This window comes from Elephas maximus, chromosome 4 (genome assembly GCF_024166365.1).
Source record: "Elephas maximus indicus isolate mEleMax1 chromosome 4, mEleMax1 primary haplotype, whole genome shotgun sequence".
NCBI classification, from domain to species: domain Eukaryota; kingdom Metazoa; phylum Chordata; class Mammalia; order Proboscidea; family Elephantidae; genus Elephas; species Elephas maximus.
The window spans coordinates 96,945,332-96,965,409 of record NC_064822.1 but is presented as its reverse complement, the minus strand read 5'-3'; the positions used below and the strand labels follow the sequence as shown (position 1 = coordinate 96,965,409).

General features: G+C 39.2%; 1 protein-coding gene across 7 annotated transcripts in view; it reads right to left on the bottom strand.

Annotated features, from left to right (window-relative positions):
• PPHLN1 (periphilin 1) overlaps positions 1 to 20,078 on the bottom strand; it is a 160,911-nt gene that overhangs the window by 140,227 nt on the left and 606 nt on the right. For 4 of the 7 annotated variants that reach the window (XM_049882845.1, XM_049882848.1, XM_049882849.1 and 1 more), the window contains exons 2-3: positions 19,436 to 19,714; positions 3,523 to 3,614 (exon numbers count right to left, since the gene is read on the bottom strand). In XM_049882845.1, coding sequence (XP_049738802.1) covers positions 3,523 to 3,614; positions 19,436 to 19,475 — 132 coding nt within the window. In that variant the 5' untranslated portion in view covers positions 19,476 to 19,714. Of the gene's footprint in view, positions 1 to 3,522; positions 3,615 to 6,905; positions 6,949 to 19,435; positions 19,715 to 20,078 lie in introns of all 7 variants that reach the window. The other 3 variants (XM_049882847.1, XM_049882846.1, XM_049882851.1) reach the window with 3 other exon arrangements.

Genomic DNA, 20,078 nt, shown 5'->3' with positions numbered 1-20,078 from the left:
ATCTATATCTGTACCCACCTTCACCCCTTGTCCTCCAATTTTAAAGAAAGAATATATAGCCCTTCTCCTTTTTAAAGCTGGTTGTTCCACAAGCACTCTTGATCTCTGGGGCCCTGCTTCATCAGTTACTTCTTTTCTCCCATATTCAACTTCTCCTCGGGCAAAGGTTCCGTTCCACAAATACGTAAATCACGTGTTTAAAAAAAAAAAAAACTAACCCTGTGTGTCACTGACTACCCATACCCGTTGACGCTGAGTCGATTCCAACTCAGAGTGACCCTACAGGACAGAGCAGAACTGCCCTATAGCATTTCCAAGGAGCGGCTGGTGGAGTGGAACTGCCGACATTTTGGTTAAGTAGCCGAACTCTTAACCACTATGCCACCAGGGCTCCACATACTAGTATTGCCTAATTGCTTCCCCATCACAAATAGGCCTCAAAGAAGAATCATCCGCTCTTCTCACCTGCCTAAGCACTCTCCGATAAGACAAAGACCTCCATGGCTTGGTGAAGACCCACAACGACCTAACTAGACTTCCAAAGGGCTCTTCTTACTGGTCTTTATGACACCAACATAACTGATTACTCCATCTTAAAACATGCTCCTCTGCAGATTGTCTGAACCAGGTTCCCTGCCCAGACTGCTGCAATAGCCCCGAGAGGTCACTCTGCTTCCAGTCTTAACACCTCTTTAAGCCAACTTCTGGGGCAGGATGTTCTGTGATATAACACAGCACACATACTAATGGAGAACGGTATAATAAAACTTCCACATCATATGTTTTCCTTGATTTCATCATGATCATTTCCTATTGCTGAATGAAATAATATTTCTGTATATAAATTGCCCGTATTTTATGGCTTCTAAAAACATCTACTTGGTTCCATTCAACACCCCTACCATAACTCTGAAGCTGCCTAAAATCCTTAAAAACATAGAGTACTTTAAAAAAAAAAAAACTGTTCATTTGATAGTGTACCATTAATCACTATTTTTTTTAATGTTTACTTTTTGAACATTAACAAGTTTTGGCAAAAAATTAGAAAATAAATGTGTAAACACTTTTGATATCTGGCTGTATCTGGAAGGCAGTACACCAAAATGTTTTTTTCCTATGCTTTTCTGCTCATGTTCTTGGCCCGTTATCCTACTGTTATTTCTGGCAACCTCTCCCAAGTTAGTTGGCTTCTAGCTGAGTATAGGGAATAGGAGGCACAAGCAGGCGACTGAAGGCTAGAAGGTAGAAACCAGCATATTTCTTCCCTATCTCCCTTTCTGCCTTAAGTAACGTCTCCCGTAGGGGCTACATCTCCTCTGTAGCAACAGCTCCCACATAACAAACAGCCCTGAGAGAGTGCTGGCTGCTTTCACTAAGTAACTGCAGATCCCTAGGTTCTGGTAACCCTAACTCTTCCCTCTCTCCCTACTTCCGACTGTTGCTAATCCCTATTTGACTTCTTAGCACTTCCATTCCCTATGCCAATTCCCTGCATTAAAGACCCTCTGTTTTAAGCACTCAAAGTAGTTTCTCTTTTCCTGGTTAAATGCTGACTGATACAGTATCTTACTGATTTAAGACTTCTTTAAATATTAAGAATAGTAACCAGTACCCTGTCACTTTTCACAATTTTTCCAGTTTACGTTGCCTATTAAAATATTCTTGACTTACAAAAGCTGTCCATTTTTATGTATTGCAACATAAAGCCTTTCCTATAAGATTTCTTCTGTTGCTCTTATGCTAAGAAACTCTTTTTCTATCCAGATATTATAAAAATATTCACCCAAGATTATCTTTTTCTGTTAGTTTCCAAAGGAAAGATTGGAAGTAGAAAAAAAGTGGGTTTTATTGTCGGAAAGACCACAGATGGAATCTCAGGCACAGCCACTCAGTAGTGGGCGTGCTAGTGCAGCAATGGCCAACTCAGTCAACCTGTCCAAGTTTTTCTGTGAGATGGGGATACTACTACCCACTTTCTCAGAATTCTTTTTTGAAGATTATGAAGTTTATATATAAAACTCCTCATTTACATTAAGCAGGCACTTGTTAAATTCACAGTTATGATCAGTCATCCCCTCCTTGGATATGCCTTATCTTATTATTTGGAACCATGTAAATATGTTAATTATTTTTTAAAAAACACCTGAATAGAAAACAAAAAAAGGCAATCCCCTGAAACTGAAAACAAATCCAAATATGTTTCCAGTTGGTGACATAATCCCACAGAAAATTCTTTAAAGTGTATTTGAAATACAGCACTGGGTCTGGGTAACGGAATATATCCTTGGGGATGGGGAAATCTTAAATTTTTTTTAAAAGTCACCCCTTTTACATGTCTGCATCTCTATTTCGCGTTTACCTATGTCACTCAATAGATCTATCAAGTCGAAAAAAAACTAAGATTTTGATTATAAATATAGTAAACCTACAAATTAACCTAGAAATGACACAGTAATAATTAATCACCCCCATCTGGAACCATGGTGGATCTCTTCATTTCCCCCCCCCAATCTTAGATCTTTTTTCAGATCAATCCCAACCTAAAACTATAATCCAGGCCAAATGAAAACTCCCTGAAGATGACACTACCCATTTAAGTGGGTTGTAAGGATCAAATAATATATAAGTAAAAAACAGCTAACATGTAAACACGTATTAGCTTTGATGGTCTCTAAAGAATCCATAATATATGCACACACCATCACCATAACCCCAAACTCCTGGTGCTTAGAAGGGTCTGTGCAGAAATTTAAGGTTGACAGCCTCCTGACCTTCCCTTACACCTTCAAAGAGGATTTTGGGGGAAAGAATGCATATTATTCCTCAATAAATACTGAGTTCCTACTATATGCCAGGTACTAAATATAGAGCTAAGAATACAACAGTAAGCAAAAGAGTAAGCTCCTTGGGAAGAGAAAAGGAGTGGCTCGAAATTCCCACTTTCAAGAGCAACAAACAGACAAATGGTAGACAGCACACCAGAAGCTGCCTTCCTTGCCCTGAGCCCCCAGGCATTCTCACTCACTAGCCAAGCTGTCTGACCATAGGGAAGCACACCTGCAGGAATCCTAACTAGGGATATTTTAACATGTTTTAGCTCTCAGAGAAGTGTTACCCGCTTCTAAAATGAAAGCCTGTTTTTAGACTTTCATGCATCCAGCATGCAAGCACTTTTAGGAATATATAAAAATCAGGGACAGCCTCTATAGGAACAGGTGCTCAAAACTTCCTTGTTAACTGGTTGACCTTTACCAAACCTAAACTTTCCTCCACAAATTAAATTCAACATAATCCCTTTATTTTAAAAATTTAAACAAAAAATAAAATGCAGATTTTCTACTTAAATAAAATACTGCCTTTTATTTTTAGATTTTTAACTTTTAAAAGATAAACTTGATCTATTTTTCAGTGTAGATTGCTAAATTTTTGGCATTTGAAGACTTGTTAACAGGCCTAGCCTTGGTTTACCAAATTAACTGGGACACTAGGTTTTGAATTATTCTATACATAGGAGCAACTTACACTGGGGTGACTTCGAGGAGCTGCTCGTTCTCTTGGAAGTCTCTCATAGTCATATCGTCCCTCAGACCACATTTCATCTCTTTTGTAAGCCACTAAAAAATAAAAAAGAAACAAAAAAATTATAGTTTTTATGTTACTGGGGAGTAATAAAGAAGATCAGAAAAGAGTAAATAATTACCTTCCTTAACTACAAATATTTTCAGAGATACTAAGGAAAAAACTAAAAATGACCAAAAAAAAAGGGGGGGGGCAACTAAAGCAACTCTTGTTCCAAATAATTTTGAGATTTTCATTTTTAAAAATGTAAAGGAAAGTCCCACCTTTATTTTATTTTTAAGGCTATTTAAAGCTTCAAGGAGCTTGTTCCCGCCAATAGTGGAAGCAAGAGTCATAAGACTACAAACATTTCTTCGTTCTCATATAGTACAGAACAGAAACGATCTATTTTAATGAGTAGTTTAAAAGGCTGATCAGCAAAGCTACTATTTCCTGACAGTTTGTATAACAGTTTTTTGTTTTGTTTTTGCTTTTCTACGTTCTTTGAGCTCCCATTTCTTCTCTGTATGTTCACTGAGGTGATTTCAACTGAAAAGAAAATGTTAAATGAACAATCCTATAAGGACACACGCTCGACAGTCTTGATCCTTCAACTCTGAAACAAACCACTCTTGATTTTATTTTTAAAGTTATAAATTTATTTGAATGCAAAGGAGCCCTCGTAAAGCCAGAAATTAAAAAGTTCTGCCAGCATTTCACATGTTTGGGATGCAGAGAGAAGGTGTAATCTATTCATAAAAGTCAGGAATGCTTTCTACTTTGACTGGTAGCTGACACGTTCTGGGTAGAGGCTAATACAGTGAATTACAGAGTCCAAGGGGTACATCACAACAAGAACGTAAAAGAAAACTGAATATATAGAAGCTTTTGAATCAGATCTGTGAACAGGCAGAAGGTAAACAAAAGATAAGATAAAGGAAAAGAGAGTGCACAGGAAACAGTCCTATGATCATTTACATGGGGTTGGTATACCTTTTCTGTAAAGGACCAGACAATAACTGTTTGCTGCTTTGTAGGCCACAGGCTCACAACTATTCAATTCTATCACTGTAGTGCGAAAGCAGCCATAAAAAAACCAGCCGCCTTTGGATCAATTCTGACTCGTGGTGATCCCATGTATGCCTGAGTAGCACTGTCCTCCATGAGATTTTTAATGGCTGTCATCTTTTGGAAGTAGATAACCAGGCCTTTCTTCCAAGGTGTGTCTGTGTAGACTCAAACTGCCAACCTTTCAAACCAATTACCATCAAGTTGATTCCAACTCATGGCAACTCCATGTATATCAGAGTAGAACTGTGCTCCCTAGGGTTTTCAAGGCTGTGACCTTTAAGAAGTAGATAACCAGGCCTTTCTTCCAAGGTACCTCTAGGTGGACTCGAACTGTCAACCTTTCAGTTAGCAGACAAGCACATTAACCGTTTGCACCACCCACAAATGCCATAGACAATACATAAACATATGGGTGTGGCTGTGTTCCAATAAAACTTTATTTACTAAAACAGGCAATCCGCTGACGGGTGATAGCTTGCCAATTCTTGGAGTAAGTGACAAATCATTAAAGGGCAGAACAGGAGAGAGTTAAGTAATAATGGAGCAGACTCTGGACCAAAAACTGTAAATCGTTTTGATATGTAAGTGAATGATCATGACAAAGAAATGAAAATGGGCCAGGTACTAAGTTAGGGCATTTTAGTACACAGAAAATAAGGTAACAACAAATCCAGGTGCACATTATACAAATCAGTGAAGAAGGAAAATATTTCAGAGAAAACACATGTCAAAAGATTTTTGGTGGCTCTTTACCATGCAATACTAAAGGGAAAAAAGAAAGATATCCCGTTTTTCAAGTATAGAATAGATACAGAACTGTAATAGTTTAGGATAGACTAGGGGAGAAAAAAAATGTTGGAAGATGACAGCAGTATTTTTTGACACTATCAGAGTACAAACAGTCTTAATCTTCCCTGTAAAACCATACCTGTAACATCGTTTAATACAAATAAACCAATAAAACAGATGAACTAGCTAACCAAAGAAGCCTGGGGAAATCTTGATTTCTTTAAGAGTTACAAATTAGCCTTTAATATTAGACATAAATCAACCTGAATTCTAAGTCTGCAATCAGACATCACAAACAATGTGTATTTCAAAGCAACCAAACTTTCAGGTACAAGAAACAACGGAAGCGTGAAGGAAAAGGATTGTCAAAGTTATTTCTCCTCCTCTGCCTTTACTTAGCCCCATCAAAACACTTCAGCCTACGGAATAAATTCGATTTTATCCGTACACTATTTGTCTGTACTGTACACTTAAGATACAGTACAAATAGCAAAGATCAACAATAATCCAAAAAAGAAACAGACATATGAGATAAACAGTTCACAAAAACGGAAATACTAACGGCTCTTAATCATTTGAAAAGATGCTCAAGCTCCTTCAAAATAAGATAAAAACTAAAACTATAATGGGGTACCATCCATTTTTCTTCCAAAAGCTCTGCAAAAATCAAACTACTTTGTTGGAAAGCAACAGTGTCATATACGAATGAAGTATAAATTGGTCCAAACGCTATGGGAACACCTTCACAAAACCTATTAAAACTTTAAATGCACATACACTTTGACCTGGCAATTCTACTTCTACGTATATTTGCACATGTGCATAGTAACAACTGAAAACAACCTAAAATGTCCATCAAGAAGGTACTGTTAACTAACCTATTGTACATTCCCATGAAGAAATATTATGCAAACCGCTACACAGAAAAGTAACCCTACCATACCAATATAGAAAGATTGACAAGATATACTTCTAAGCAAAAAAAGAGAAAAGGGCAGATTAACATATAGAGTAGGCTATCATTTGTGGAAAATAAAAAGGCAGAGTATGAATATATACACATGTACACAGACTACTCCTGGGAACATTAACAAGACAGTGTAACAATGACTGTCTCTGGGGAGAGCCGGGTAGCTGGGGTATGGGAGGATAAAATAGACTATCTTCACTGCTTAATGTTTTGCATTTCATTCTGTTGTGCATAGGGTTGCTATGAGTTGGACCTAACTCAACGGCACCTAACATTACCGATTCTAAAAAACAAGTTAACTGTTTTTAATGTCCCTGAAAATCATTCAGTAAGCCTAATATGTAAAGTGATTATAAAAAATGCTGAATATAAATTAATGAACTAAAGGAGAACATAAATAAAAGTTCATAATTTAATGAGAAAGAAAAAGACTATAAGAATTCTAATACTAGTTTCTATATTAAAATTTACTGACTTCCCCCCAAAAAACATGAAGAATAACTACTATACTACTTACTTGAGTCTTTTCAGGAATCAAATTTTAAGTTTTCAACAAGCTCCTGTGGGAGGGGGGAAAAATACAGACATAAGGCTTTGCGTCTGTATAAACCAACCAATTGAGAAGAATTAAACCTTCACAATTTGTATGATAAACATGTATTATTTCTAAAATCAGGAAAAAAACGTATTTTCATTATGAAAAATGCTCAATAAAACTCTGAAAAAATATGGGCATTAATAAGCTACACTCCCCCAAACACACCTTTGAAAATAGAAGATATTATTTTGACCACCAGAGCCACTCAAGTTTCATAAGAACGATAAAACTACATTTAAAAAAAACAGAACTGTACTTGCTAGTTGCAAGCTGGCATGGCGTCTCTCTTATCCTTATCTGAAAAGTGAGAGTGCTACACTAGATGTTTAAAGTCACCGTTTGCTGTAACATTAAGAGCACTGGCTTTAAAATATCTCCCACAGTATTACAAAAAATCTAGCACACGTAATCTGGAAATTCCTAGCTTTTTTTTTTTTTAACATTTGGCACAAAACAGTCCCATGTTCAAAAGCAATTCAGAAATCAAGGCAACAATCACCAAAAGATGTCAACCTTATTAGGTAAAAAGTTTGGTGGAGAACTTTTTAATGATTTTCCCAAGAATATAAAGAGTGCTGAGCAAGCTGAGGCAAATGAAAATTTAAAAAGACACTATGCGACTCATGGTGAAAACTGCAAATCCATGAAATACAAGTTGTATGTCTTGAAACAAACTTTAATCAAACATCTTCATGATAAACAGTGAAAATATTGTTTTCAAGGATATCGTTTACTTAGATACACAACACCCATGGATGCAGCTGTCAAGAAATCAAACAATGTATACAGTATTCAGCAAATCTGCTCCAAAAGACCTCTTTATTGTTGTTGTTAGGTGCCCTCGAATCTGTTCTGACTCATGGCAACCCTATATACAACAGAATGCAACACTGCCCAGCCCTGCACCATCCTTACAATCATTGTTATGCTTGAGTCCATTGTTGCAGCCACTGTGACAATCTACCTTGTTAAGGCTCTTCCTCTTTTCCCTGTACCCTGATCCCGTACTTCACCAAGCATGATGTCCCTCTCCAGAGACTGATCCCGCCTGACAACATGTTCAAAGTATGTAAGACACAGTCTCGCCGTCCTTGCTTCTAAGGAGCATTCTGAATGTACTTCTTCCAGGACAGACTGGTTCATTCTTTTGGCAGTCCGTGGTATATTCAATATCCTTCACCAACACCACAATTCAAAGGCGTCAATTCTCCTTTGGTCTTCTTTATTCATTGTCCAGCTTTCACATGCATATGATGTGACTAAAAATATCATGGCTTGGCTCGGGCACACCTTAGTCTTTAAGGTGACATCTTTGCTTTTCAACATTTTAAAGAGGTCCTTTGCAGCAGATTTGCCCAATAAAATGAATCTTTTGTGTCTGCTGCTTCCATAGGTGTTGATTGGGGATCCAAGTAAGATGAAATCCTTGGCAAAGTCAATCTTTTCTCTGCTTATCATGTTGTTGCTTATTGCTCCAGTTGTAAGGATTTTTGTTTTCGTTATGTTGAGCTGTAATCCACAGCGAAAGCTGTGGTCTTTGATCCTCATTAAGTAAGTGCTTCAAGTCCTCTTCACTTTCAGCCAGCAAGGCTGTGTCATCTGCATAACACATGTTGTTAAGGAGTATTCCTCCAATCCTGATGCCCCATTCTTCTTCATATAGTCCAGCTCCTTGGGTTATTTGCTCAGCGTACAGACTGAATAGGTATGCTGAAAGAATACAACCCTGATGCACACCTTTCCTGACCTTAAACCACTCAGTATCCCCTTGTTCTGTCCGAACAACTGCCTCTTGATCTACGTACAGGTTCCTCACGAACACAATTACGTGTTCTGGAATTCCCATCCTTTGTAATGTTGTCCATAATTTGCTATGATCCACACAGCTGAATGCCTTTGCATAGTCAATTAAACACAGGTAAACATCTTTCTGGTATTCTCTGCTTTCAGCCAGGATCCATCTGACATCACCAATGATATCGCTGGTTCCACGTCCTCTTCTGAATCCGGCCTGAATTTCAGGCAGTTCCCTGTCAATATACTGCTGCAGCCACTTTTGAATGATCCTCAGCAAACTTTTGCTTGTGTGTGATATTAATGATATTGTTCTATAATTTCTGCATTCGATTGGATCATTTTCCTTGGGAAAAGGCACAAATATGGATCTCTTCCAGTCATTTGGTCAGTTGCCCAGGAAGCTGTCTTCCATATTTCCTGGCATAGACGAGTGAGCACTTCCAGCGCTTGGTAAAGCAGAGGGTCAGTAAAAAAAGAGGAAGACCCTCAACAAGACGGACTGAGACAGTGGCTGCAACAACGGGCTCAAGAATGATAACGTTTATGAGGATGGCACAGGACTGAGCAGTGTTTTGTTCTGTTGTACATAGGGTCACTATAGTCGACCTAAGAACATCCTCCCATTTTCAGAACTTAACCTGCTGTTGAACCTTATCCTTGTATTGAGCCTGCTATCTGCCTTTTCTGGTTCTACACACAGCATCCTGGCAATACTGAAAATAATCATCCAAACCCAAATAAGCCAAACCAGTTGCCGTGGAGTCAATTCCAACTCATGGTGACCCCATATGTGTGAAGCAGAACTCCGACTTGACAGCGCCTAACAAAAACCAAACATCTGGCTCTAACTACCACTTTACATGAAATTCAGGGGATAGAGGAGTGGCTGTATTAGAAAGATTAGGCTCACCCAACTGCTGCATAGAAATTTTGTGAAGTGCCTCACCAGCATCTGCAGAAGTAAGACTATTTATAAGTCACTCCTGATCTAGTTGCCATTTTCTACCTGGCAGGGTGGAAGACAAATAACAATTTTATTGCAATTATCTCAATGTATTTATACTTCAATTAATCTATCCAAAACATACAGAGGGTGAAAAAAAGTATCAAAGAAAGTAAAAGTAGGTAACTTCAATGAAAATGTAGCTATTGGAAATAAAGCAGCTAGAACAAGTCAAAATAGAAATATGATCTTGCAAGAGTTCAAAATCGGGCTGTCAAGCATACACATCAAAGAAACCATTAAATTCATTTGTGGGAGAGCTAAATATGAGTAAGTCAAAGAGCTAAAGTGCACAGGCACCTACCTCAACAAATGGAGGCCAAAAAAGCCTAAGTAAAGATAAACTGGTATCAAATTCCCTACCATATAACAAAATGTACTGAATTTGCTAAATCCAACAACCACTTCTGCAGAGCATCAGTCTGTATACTGTACTTAATTTCTACTAGAAAACAAGCAGCATCCATGAAACAACCAGACGCTGGTCTTAAGTTAAAGAGCAGACACTGCCTCTCCTACAATTTCAACTCGTACACTTAATCTTGTAACAATTTTGAATACTTGACTTCATACCCAAAGGATGATGCCCTAATGCAGTGTTCACCTTATGTATTCAGTTAAAATCTTTAGTACATAAGGTAAATAAATTTTCTTTACTTTAAAACACAATTTTTAAAGATCTGAATTTAAATCTTCAATTACTGTACATACAGTGAATAATTTTATAAAAGGAAATTAGTTTCCTTTAAAAATACAAGAGTTAAATTGTTTCAGTTTCTACATAGTGCTAAAATCTTCAGAAGGTAGGCTATAAACTAATTTCCTCTAATCAACTATTTCATTCTTAAAAATGACCTCTGTCTTACTGGTGAGTACACCAAAATATTGAATTAGTACCTTTTACAGAATTTGCAGGTATTTCGTTTTTAAACGTACTATTACCACACCTACCTACTCTTTTACAAAATGACAGTCAGAATAAAATGTTTCATCTTTATGTAAATTACTATATATTTTCAGAATAAAGAATATAAAACTAATAGAACACAAATATAATGGTGAAAACTCTGTTGGCATAGTGGTTAAGTGCTACAGCTGCTAACCAAAAAGTTGGCAGTTCGAATCCACAAGGTGCTCCTTGGAAACTCTAAGGGGTAGCTCTACTCTTTCCTATAGGGGTCACTACAAGTCAAAATCAACTTGACAGCAACAGGTTTGGTTTGGTTTTTTTGGTATGGCAAAATAATTAGTACCCACTAGAATGAAAAAAAGAATGAAATAGCCCCGGTGAGGCCCATATCAAATTACAGAACTTTTCTCATCCTTAAGAAATCTGTAGTATAAATGGGAAGGAAGGAATACAAATAGAAGATTCCATATGCAACTTTGTACTGGGAGTAAAGAGAATAAAAGACAGCTTGGTGATGATAAACAAAAGAAAAGAAAGAATACTGGGCTGTAAAGAAGATGGGACCTAAGCTGAATACTGAATTAAAGACAACAGAAAAGATATTAACAGAATGAGGCCATGAGGAAGATAGTGTAGGGTAATCATTGTTCCGTGCTATCCAGAGGATTCCAACTTATAGCAACCCTGTAAGACAGGACCCTAAAAGACAGAGTAGAGCCGCACCACAGAGTGTCCTAGGCTGCAATCTTTGTGGAAGCAGATCACCAGGTCATTTCTCCCACAGAGCAGCTGGTGGATTCAAACTGCCCACCTTTTGATTAGCAGCTAAGCACTTAACCACGGCACCACCAGGGCTCCTTGTAGGGTAATTAGGAGAGAGCATATGCCAATAGTACTTTAAATTCAAATAGCAACTTAAAATTTTCGAAGAATTTTAAAATACCTGATGAATACAACAACCTTCTGATTTGAAGCACATGTTGTTCACGGCATTATTCAGATTTAGGAAGTTGACTTATCCCACAACTAGAAACCTCAAGAGTTCTGGTAATACAATGGTTAAGCGCTCGGTGGCTGCTAACTTAAAGGTCAGCAGTTCGAACCCATCAGCAAGCTCTGCAAAAAGAAAACACCTGGAGATCTGGTCCCTTAAAGATTACAGCGTAGGCATCAATAAAGAACAATGATGAATCCGAAAAACATTTCATAACGTGGAGGAAGCTGGAAGGCATTATACTGAGTGAAATTAGTCAGTTGCAAAAGGACAAATATTGTATGAAACCACTACTATAAGAACTCGTAAAACAGTTCAAACAGAGAAGAAAATATTCTTTGGTTATGAGAGCAGGGAGAGAGGGAGAGGGGTTTTCACTAATTAGATAGTAGATAAGAACTATTTTAGGTGAAGGGCAAGACAACACACAATACAGGAAAGGTCATCATAACTGGACTAAACCAAAAGCAGTTTCCTGAATAAACTGAATGCTTCAAAGGCCAGCATAGCAGGCGCGGGGGTTTAGGGACCATAGTTTCGGGGGACATCTGAGTCAACTGGCATAATAGAGTCTATTGAGAAAACATTCTGCATCCCAATTTGGAGAGCGGTGTCTGGGGTCTTAAATGCCGGCAAGCGGGCATCTAACATGCATCGGTCTCAGCCCATTGGGAGCAGAGGAGAATGAGGAACACCAAAGACATACGGTAATTATGGGCCCAGGGGACAGAAGGGGCCACATGGACTGGGGACTGCATCAACCTGAGACCGGGGGGCTGGATGGTGTCCAGCTGCAACCGATGACTGCTCTGACAAGGAACACAACAGAGAAACCCTGAGGGAGCAGGAAAGCAGTAGGATGCAGACCTCAAATTCTCATAAAAAGACCAGGCTTAGTGGTCTGACTGAGACTAGAAGGACCCCAGAGGTCATGGTCCCCAGTCCTTGTTAGCCCAAGACAGGAACCAATCCCAAAGCCAACTCTTCAGACAGGGACTGGACCAGACTATGGGATAGAAAATGATACTGGTGAGGAGTGAGCTTCTTGGATCAAGCATACACATGAGACTATGTGGGCAGCTCCTGTCTGGAGAGGACATAAGAGGGCAGAGGGGATCAGAAGCTACCCGAATGGACACGAAAATAGACAGTGGAGAGAAGGAGTGTGCTGTCTCACTAGAGGGAGAGCAACTAGGAGTATATAGCAAGGTGTATATAAGTTTTTGCATGAGAGACTGACTCGGTTTGTAAACTTTCACTAAAGCACAATAAAAATTAAAAAAAAAAAAAAAAAAAGATTACAGCATAGGAAACCCTAGGCAGCAGTTCTACTCTGCCCAGTAGGGTCACTATGAGTTGGAATCCAGGGGATGACACACAATAGCAACTAGAAAGCAATCGGCTAAATTTAAACAAAGGTGTCCTGACGCCCAGTGAAGTGATTATGCTACTTACACTGTCATCACTTCACTAAGTCTCCTCACAGGAGCGGAGTCTCAGAGGTACTCCAAGAAAGTCCTCTATCCCAACTGGATATGAAAACAGAAGAATACAACTGAAAAATGGAAGGACCCTCTACATCACAATTGGGAAAAAAAAAATTAGAATTCAGTGTGGAGTACGTAAGCTTAATTTAGAAGTTTACTAATAACTGGTTCCACCCAAAAAAAGACCCACTGCCATCAAGTCGATTCCGACTCATAGCGACCCTATAGGACAGAGTAGAACTGCCCCGTAGTTTCCAAGGAGCGCCTGGCTGATTCAAACTGCTGACCTTTTGGTCAGCAGTCATAGCACTTAACCACTATGCCACCAGGGTTTCCATAACTGGTTCCAGATTATAAAAATCTCAGTCTCTTATGCCATATTCAGTAAAGAGGGTATTTTTCCTATACCATTACGTTACATTTAATTGCAGAAAGAAAATAAGTCTTTCTTAAGGGTATTACATTGAACTATTCACTTCTTAGCTACCTAACCATTGTCTTGTTAGTTTCACCTGGGAGGATAAGGAGGCCTTCCACTCTAAATCAGGGAAGCCTGAAAACAGAAGAAAGTCACTGGCAGTATCATTCTATCAAACCACTCACATCTTGAATCCAAAGGCAAGGTGACAGAGTAGAACTTGTTTTTCATTTTATCCAAACTGACTACAGTAGCAGCTTAAGCTATAAAGTAGCTGCACATTGCTCTAATCAGTTTCTATTATTAAACACATAAGGATGAATAGCTTTCCCTTCTCCCTGGAACCATTCCTTTCATTCTTTATAATTCATTCAATAACTATTTTAACAGCCAGCCACGGTTAGGAAATAGAAAGTTCACTTGAATGTGTGGGTATATCTGTCCTCATACTTTAAATGAGCTATAATAGGCCTTTGCAGGGGCCTGGTTGGTGCAAGCAATTTCTGATCAGCTGCTAACTGAAAGATTGGTAGTTCAACCCCACCCAGAGGCCCTGGGGAAGGAGAGCCTGGAGATCTGCTTCTTCAAAATTATAGCCAAGAAAACGCTATGAAGCAGCTCTACTGTATAGCACATAGGATTGTCATGAGTTGGGAGCTGACTCAATGGCAGCTAACATAAGCCTTTTTGTACTGCCAGCTCCCTAAGCAGAATGCTTGTTCTCCAGGTATCTGCATGGTTAACTTCCTCATTCTTTAAGGTCACCTTCTCAACAAGGCCTACCCTAACTACCTCACTCTTTCACTCCACAATTTCCTAATCTTGCTATTTTTTCAAAGCACTAATCACCCCGGCAGTCCAGTGGTTAAGAGCTTGGCTGCTAATCAAAAGGTCAGCATTTCAAATCCATCAGCTGCTCCGTGAAATCTCTACAGGGCAACAGTTCTCCTTTCCTATAGGGTCGCTATGAGTAGGAACTGACCGAACAGGCTCCACAGCACCTGACAATAACAATCACCTAAGATACTGCATAATTGTCATCTATGCATATTATCAGTCCTTCCCTACTAGGAATATGAGTTACACAAAACTAGGGATCTCTATTTTATTCATTGGTTAATATGAACCCATTGCCACCAAGTCAACCCCCAAACTTACAGCGACACTATAGGACAGAGCAGAACTGCCCCATACCATTTCTGAGGCTGTAGTCTTTACAGAAGCAGACTGCCACATCAGTCTCCCGTGGAGCAGCTGGTGGGTTTGAACCACCAACCTCTCTTTCAGTTAGTAGCCAAGCACATATTAAGTGCCTGTAACAACCCGCAAAGTATGAACCCAGTATTCATAGAATGAGTTTGTTAATGTTGGTAGGACGCTCCCTCTAGATAAATGTCTCCTACATTTTTACTTTCATCCTGACTCTTTTCAAGAGGGTATCCCAGTGGTGCCCAGCTACCATTACTGAATATTTTAATCAAAGATTCTACAGAAGAATCAAAAAGGGGAAAAATGCAGAACAGAATTCCAAATTCTCATGGAACCCAGACTTTATAAGGAGCCAGCAAGTTGGACGAACCTCCAAAATGGCTGCCCTGAGATAATCCTTAAACCTTTAACCAAAAATATCCCCTGAAGTCTTCTTTTAAAACCAAACAATAATTTAGCTTAACTAGTAAAAAAATTTCTATCTTGAGCATTATGCTCTTTTAAGAACTGAAAAAAAAATTTTTTTTATATGGGATCAAATTGACACCATCAACTGGAAAGATCAGGTAAGAAGCTCAGGGGTAAGTGAGTTCACGTTAATAGGGGAAGAATGATTCGGAAAAGGTGGGCAACAATGGCTGCACGACTTGAATGTAATCGATGTCACTGAATTGTGCAGGTAGAAATTGTTGAAGTGGTGTATGTTTTGCTGTATAAACTTTCAACAACTACACAAAACAAAAAAAAAGGATGTCCCAAACACCTCCAACTCAACATTCTTCATACTTCTCAGAAACCTGTCTTTCCCATTCTCTTCAAAGACACCACCACGTACCCAAATGACCAAATCAGAAATCTGGAGTCACTCAAGACCCAAAACTTTTTGTATCTAACTAGTCACTAAATCTATCACCTTACTAAAGCAAATCTATCTACATATCCCTATTTCTGCTACCACTGTCTTTGTCCAAGCCCCATCCATTCATCTCCCCAATATAACTGGTCTCCCTGCTTCCAGTTTCACCTCCCCCACCCCATCCACCCTGCAAACTGTAGACAGCATTCGTTCTTGTAAGACACCTGCTTAAAAGTCTCTCAATGGCTCCCCGCATCATGAAGTCTTAATTCTAAACCTGAAAAGAGGCTCCTTATGACCTTGTTCCTGCCTTTCCAGCTTCATCTCCTACCACTTCCCCACATATCAACCTACTCGCTGTTCTGTAAGTGTGCTATTATTTCTCAACATCACACCTTGGCACATGTTTTTATCTCTGCCTATAATTTCTTCTGCTTATTTGCCTTTAACCATCTACTTATCCTTCAGGATTCAGTTCAAATGTCAGCTTTTCTTTTCTCCTCAAAGAATGAAGTTGTCCCTTCTTTGAGCCCCCCAAAACACCCTGCTGATACTTGCAGTACTATGAAACACTCTGTTCTATTTTTCTTTCTCTCCTCCCTCCCAAACTAAGCACTACTGTTAAGACAAGAACCATATACTTCTCACTCCTTTGCTTAGCAGAGTAAAAATACACTTATTAAGTATTGGTCACATAAGTAGATTGTTCACATGACTACCACATGAGCCATTCAGGAGGACCTAAATATTACAGGAGTTTGTACCCTTCCATTAGTCAGAAAAATTCCAGTAAGCACTATTAGATTGTTGCTCCTGTCCCACTTCTCATGAGAGTAATGTCACTTCACTTTTTAGCAAAAGGTACCCATCAGATTCCTTTAGCTCTAGCTTCTTAAAGCAGTGATTCTCAAGCCTGGCTGCACACTAGAATCATCTAAGGAGATTTAAAAAATACCAATGCCTAGACCCTACCCTATTAAATCCCTAATTAATTAGTCTGGGGTAAGACCCTGGCACTTTTTTTCTTTTTTAATCTTAAACTTCTAATGATTGTAAATATTGAGATCCAACTAATCTAAAGCAAGCTAAACATAGTCCTGATATCCTAAAATGTAACACTAAAAAGCTTTTAAGGCCTAAGTTAAACCTAAAAAATAAATAGATGTTTTGTAATGAAAAATATTTCAAATCCCAGACAACTAAATCAACAATGAATTTCAGAACACAATTAGTTGAGGTTTGCTTGAAAAAAAATAACATTGATGCCAACTAAAACATTCAAAATAGAGCAAAATACCTACAAAAATTATTGTTCGGTGCTCAGACAGAGATAAATGCAGGCTATGGTAGATAAGAAAGCTAAGAAAACAAATACAATCTTGAGAGATTGCTTGAATGTGAATGGACAACAGTGAAGTGTAGACTCCAAAAAAAAGGGGAAAGGCATTAGAGAAAACAGAATGTACATGAGAAAGAAGACAGAACTGACCAGGGTAGAAGATTCACATTACAAAGGATTGGGAAATAAGCCTTGACAGGTATTCAACAAGCTTTTGTTTCCTCTCCTATGTGTAAGGATTTGTGCAATATACGTTAAAAACACATAAATCCTTAACTCACACAATCCTAATGAAGTAGACATTATCCCTAACAAAAAAAACCCCACTGCTGTGGAGTCAATTCCAACTCATAGCAACACTACGGGACAGAGTAGAACTGCCCCCATAGGGTTGCTAAGGAGCGCCTGGTAGATTTGAACTGGCGATATCTTGGTAAGCAGCTGTAGCTCTTAATCACTACACCATCAGGGTTTCCTTAACAGTCCAGATAAAAACTTGCAGGCTCGGAAAAGCTCAAATCACAGAGCTAGGTGGAGTCTGGAGTCAGACTCAGGTCCGCAGGACTTTTAAGCCCAAGGCCTTTCCATTATATCACACTGCCTCAAAAAGGAGGCAAGGCCAGGTAGAGTAGATTAGATGGCATTCAATGGCACGACAAAGCAAAAAAGTTGAAGGAGGAGCTCATTGAAAGCTTTTACTTTGTGAATGGGCTGAGGGGAAAAAAATCATTCCTGAAAATTAACCTGGCAGTATACAAAACGGATCAGAGAAGAGACTAGAGGAAAGAAGACCACTGATTGCTTCTATGATGAACCATGTAATAGAGCACTGTTAAAGTACTACATTTTCTACTAGTTTCACAAGTTACTTAGCTTTGCAATGCTTTAAGGATACTTTCCCACTGTACTGTACTAAATATTTAGTAGAGGCTTCCTGACTATCTGGCTTAGGTGATCAATTAGTGAAATCTTGCAAGTGGACAAAAATACCAAATGTTTGTTTATTTATAATATATATGAATCTAAAACTTATTTCACACTTGGATGGAAGTTACAGTTAACTGGTCAGCCTCTTCCAGTCTTACTCTCCAAATTGTGCTAAAAAACGATGTTCAATTAACTTTGATAAAACATCACTCATAATGTGAAACTTCCCTGATTAAGAATCTAAATGGTTTATTAACTGACCACAATAAATCCAAACTTCTCTGCCCTCCATACGCCCCCTTCCATCCAACTCACCTAACCTCCTATTTTCTCCAAAAGGACAATTCATGCTAGCTTCTTCACAGTGTGCACAGACAGAACAATGCACACTACCCTGGAGTTGAGTTTTTCCCAAACTGGAATACCTCTTTCAACCTCCAACCATCCGCCAAGGCCCAGCTCAAAGTCTACTGTTGTGCACAAAGCCTGTTATCTGAATGCTACAACACTTAAAACAGATTCCAAACTGACAGATAAAATGGCACATGTGACTTACAGATAGAATTTTTCTGGCCTGCTTTCTTTGAACAAAATTTCATTAACAATACTTTAAAACTTGAAGATATCACTTCAAAAAAAACGGTACTTTCAACTTTTCTTGAAAAAAAAAAAAACTGGATGCTCTGGCAACACTGGGATCATATTCTCACACGGCCTCAATCAACTGAAGCTGAGTAGCAGCTGACCTCTTTCGATAAGTTCTTATGCTTATTAACGTCAACTGCCTAGCTTCTGAGGCTCTATCTGAAGCACCTGCAATCACTCAAGAAAAACTGATACACAAAGTGTATTGGCACTAGAGTTATGAAGATGAAAAAGACCCATTTCCTCCCCCAGTCTAACTTAGTAGGGAAGGCAAAGAGATAAGCAATTACAGCACATGTGTTAAGTGCTAGGATGAAGAAAGTAGAGGGCACTTAAGAGGACATGGCAACTGCATCTAACTCTGTCTACGGGAAGTTAGGGAATACCCCTTGGCGGATTAAACAGCTAAACTCTGATCTTTACAAGGAGGAGGAATTATCCAGAAACAGGTAGAGGAGGACAGGGAGATCGCATGTCCCAGGGAGAGGCAAAAAGCCTTTGCAAAGACCTTTTCTCCCCCGTAGGGCAGAAAAAAGTACTTTAAGGAAGTGAAATCAGTTCAATATGGCTAAAATCAATGCCTAACTTTACATGCAGGTGTGAAAAAAAGGCTCAATTGAAAGGCTAGAGAGGAAAGCCATGTTTCAGTTAAGGTCAGGAGATGAAAGAGAATTTCAGTAATAAGGGTGACTGTGTAAGACAGTTTGTTAAGCATGGAAGAGAGGCTGCAGAGCACAGCTGGGTTGCTGAGGGGTGAGATGGGTAAGAAAAGGAGGGAAAAGCACTGATAGCCTAAGTCAAGGGAGAGGAAGCACAAAGCAGAATAGGGATAAAGGCATAGCATAGAAGACCAAAGGGGCTTACATCTTGGGCGATAACCAAGGATAACAGGGATGTGGAGCATGGTAGGTTTGGCTGGCCACAAGTTTGCCAAGAGAATTAGTCCCAGCGGTCCCCTGGTGGACGGGGAGGCATTCAGGCCGCTCAAAATTCAGCTGCGCCCTGGATGGATTGTACTTCCGTCTCTCTAGAAGGCATCGGCTTCAGTCTGGATTGATTGTGCAGGCTCCAGGAGAGGCTCTGGGTTCCAGGCTGCTGGCACGCAGGCTCCCAGGGAATGGTTAGAGGCCTGGTCTGTGTGTGCTGGCGGGTAGAAGTTAATAGGTATAAACCAGGGCTTCGAACCGGCTCATTCCGGTTCAAACCACTGCTGAGAATTTACATTTCTAAGACGTTCCCGGGTGATGCTAAAGCTGCTGGTTAGGAATCAATTCTGAGAACCACTAGTACAACAATGGGTCTCAAAATTATTCTTAAGAATCACCTGGAGATCTTATTAAGCTGTAGATTCGAATTCAGTACATCTGAAGTGGAAATGCAAATTCTCAGCAGGGGTTCGAACCGGAATGAACTGGTTCGAAGCCCTGGTATAAACTACCTTTAAATATTTTCTTATTTTTCTGTAGGAATGATGGGCCTTTTGTGGTCTCTTAGAAAAAAAGCAGCG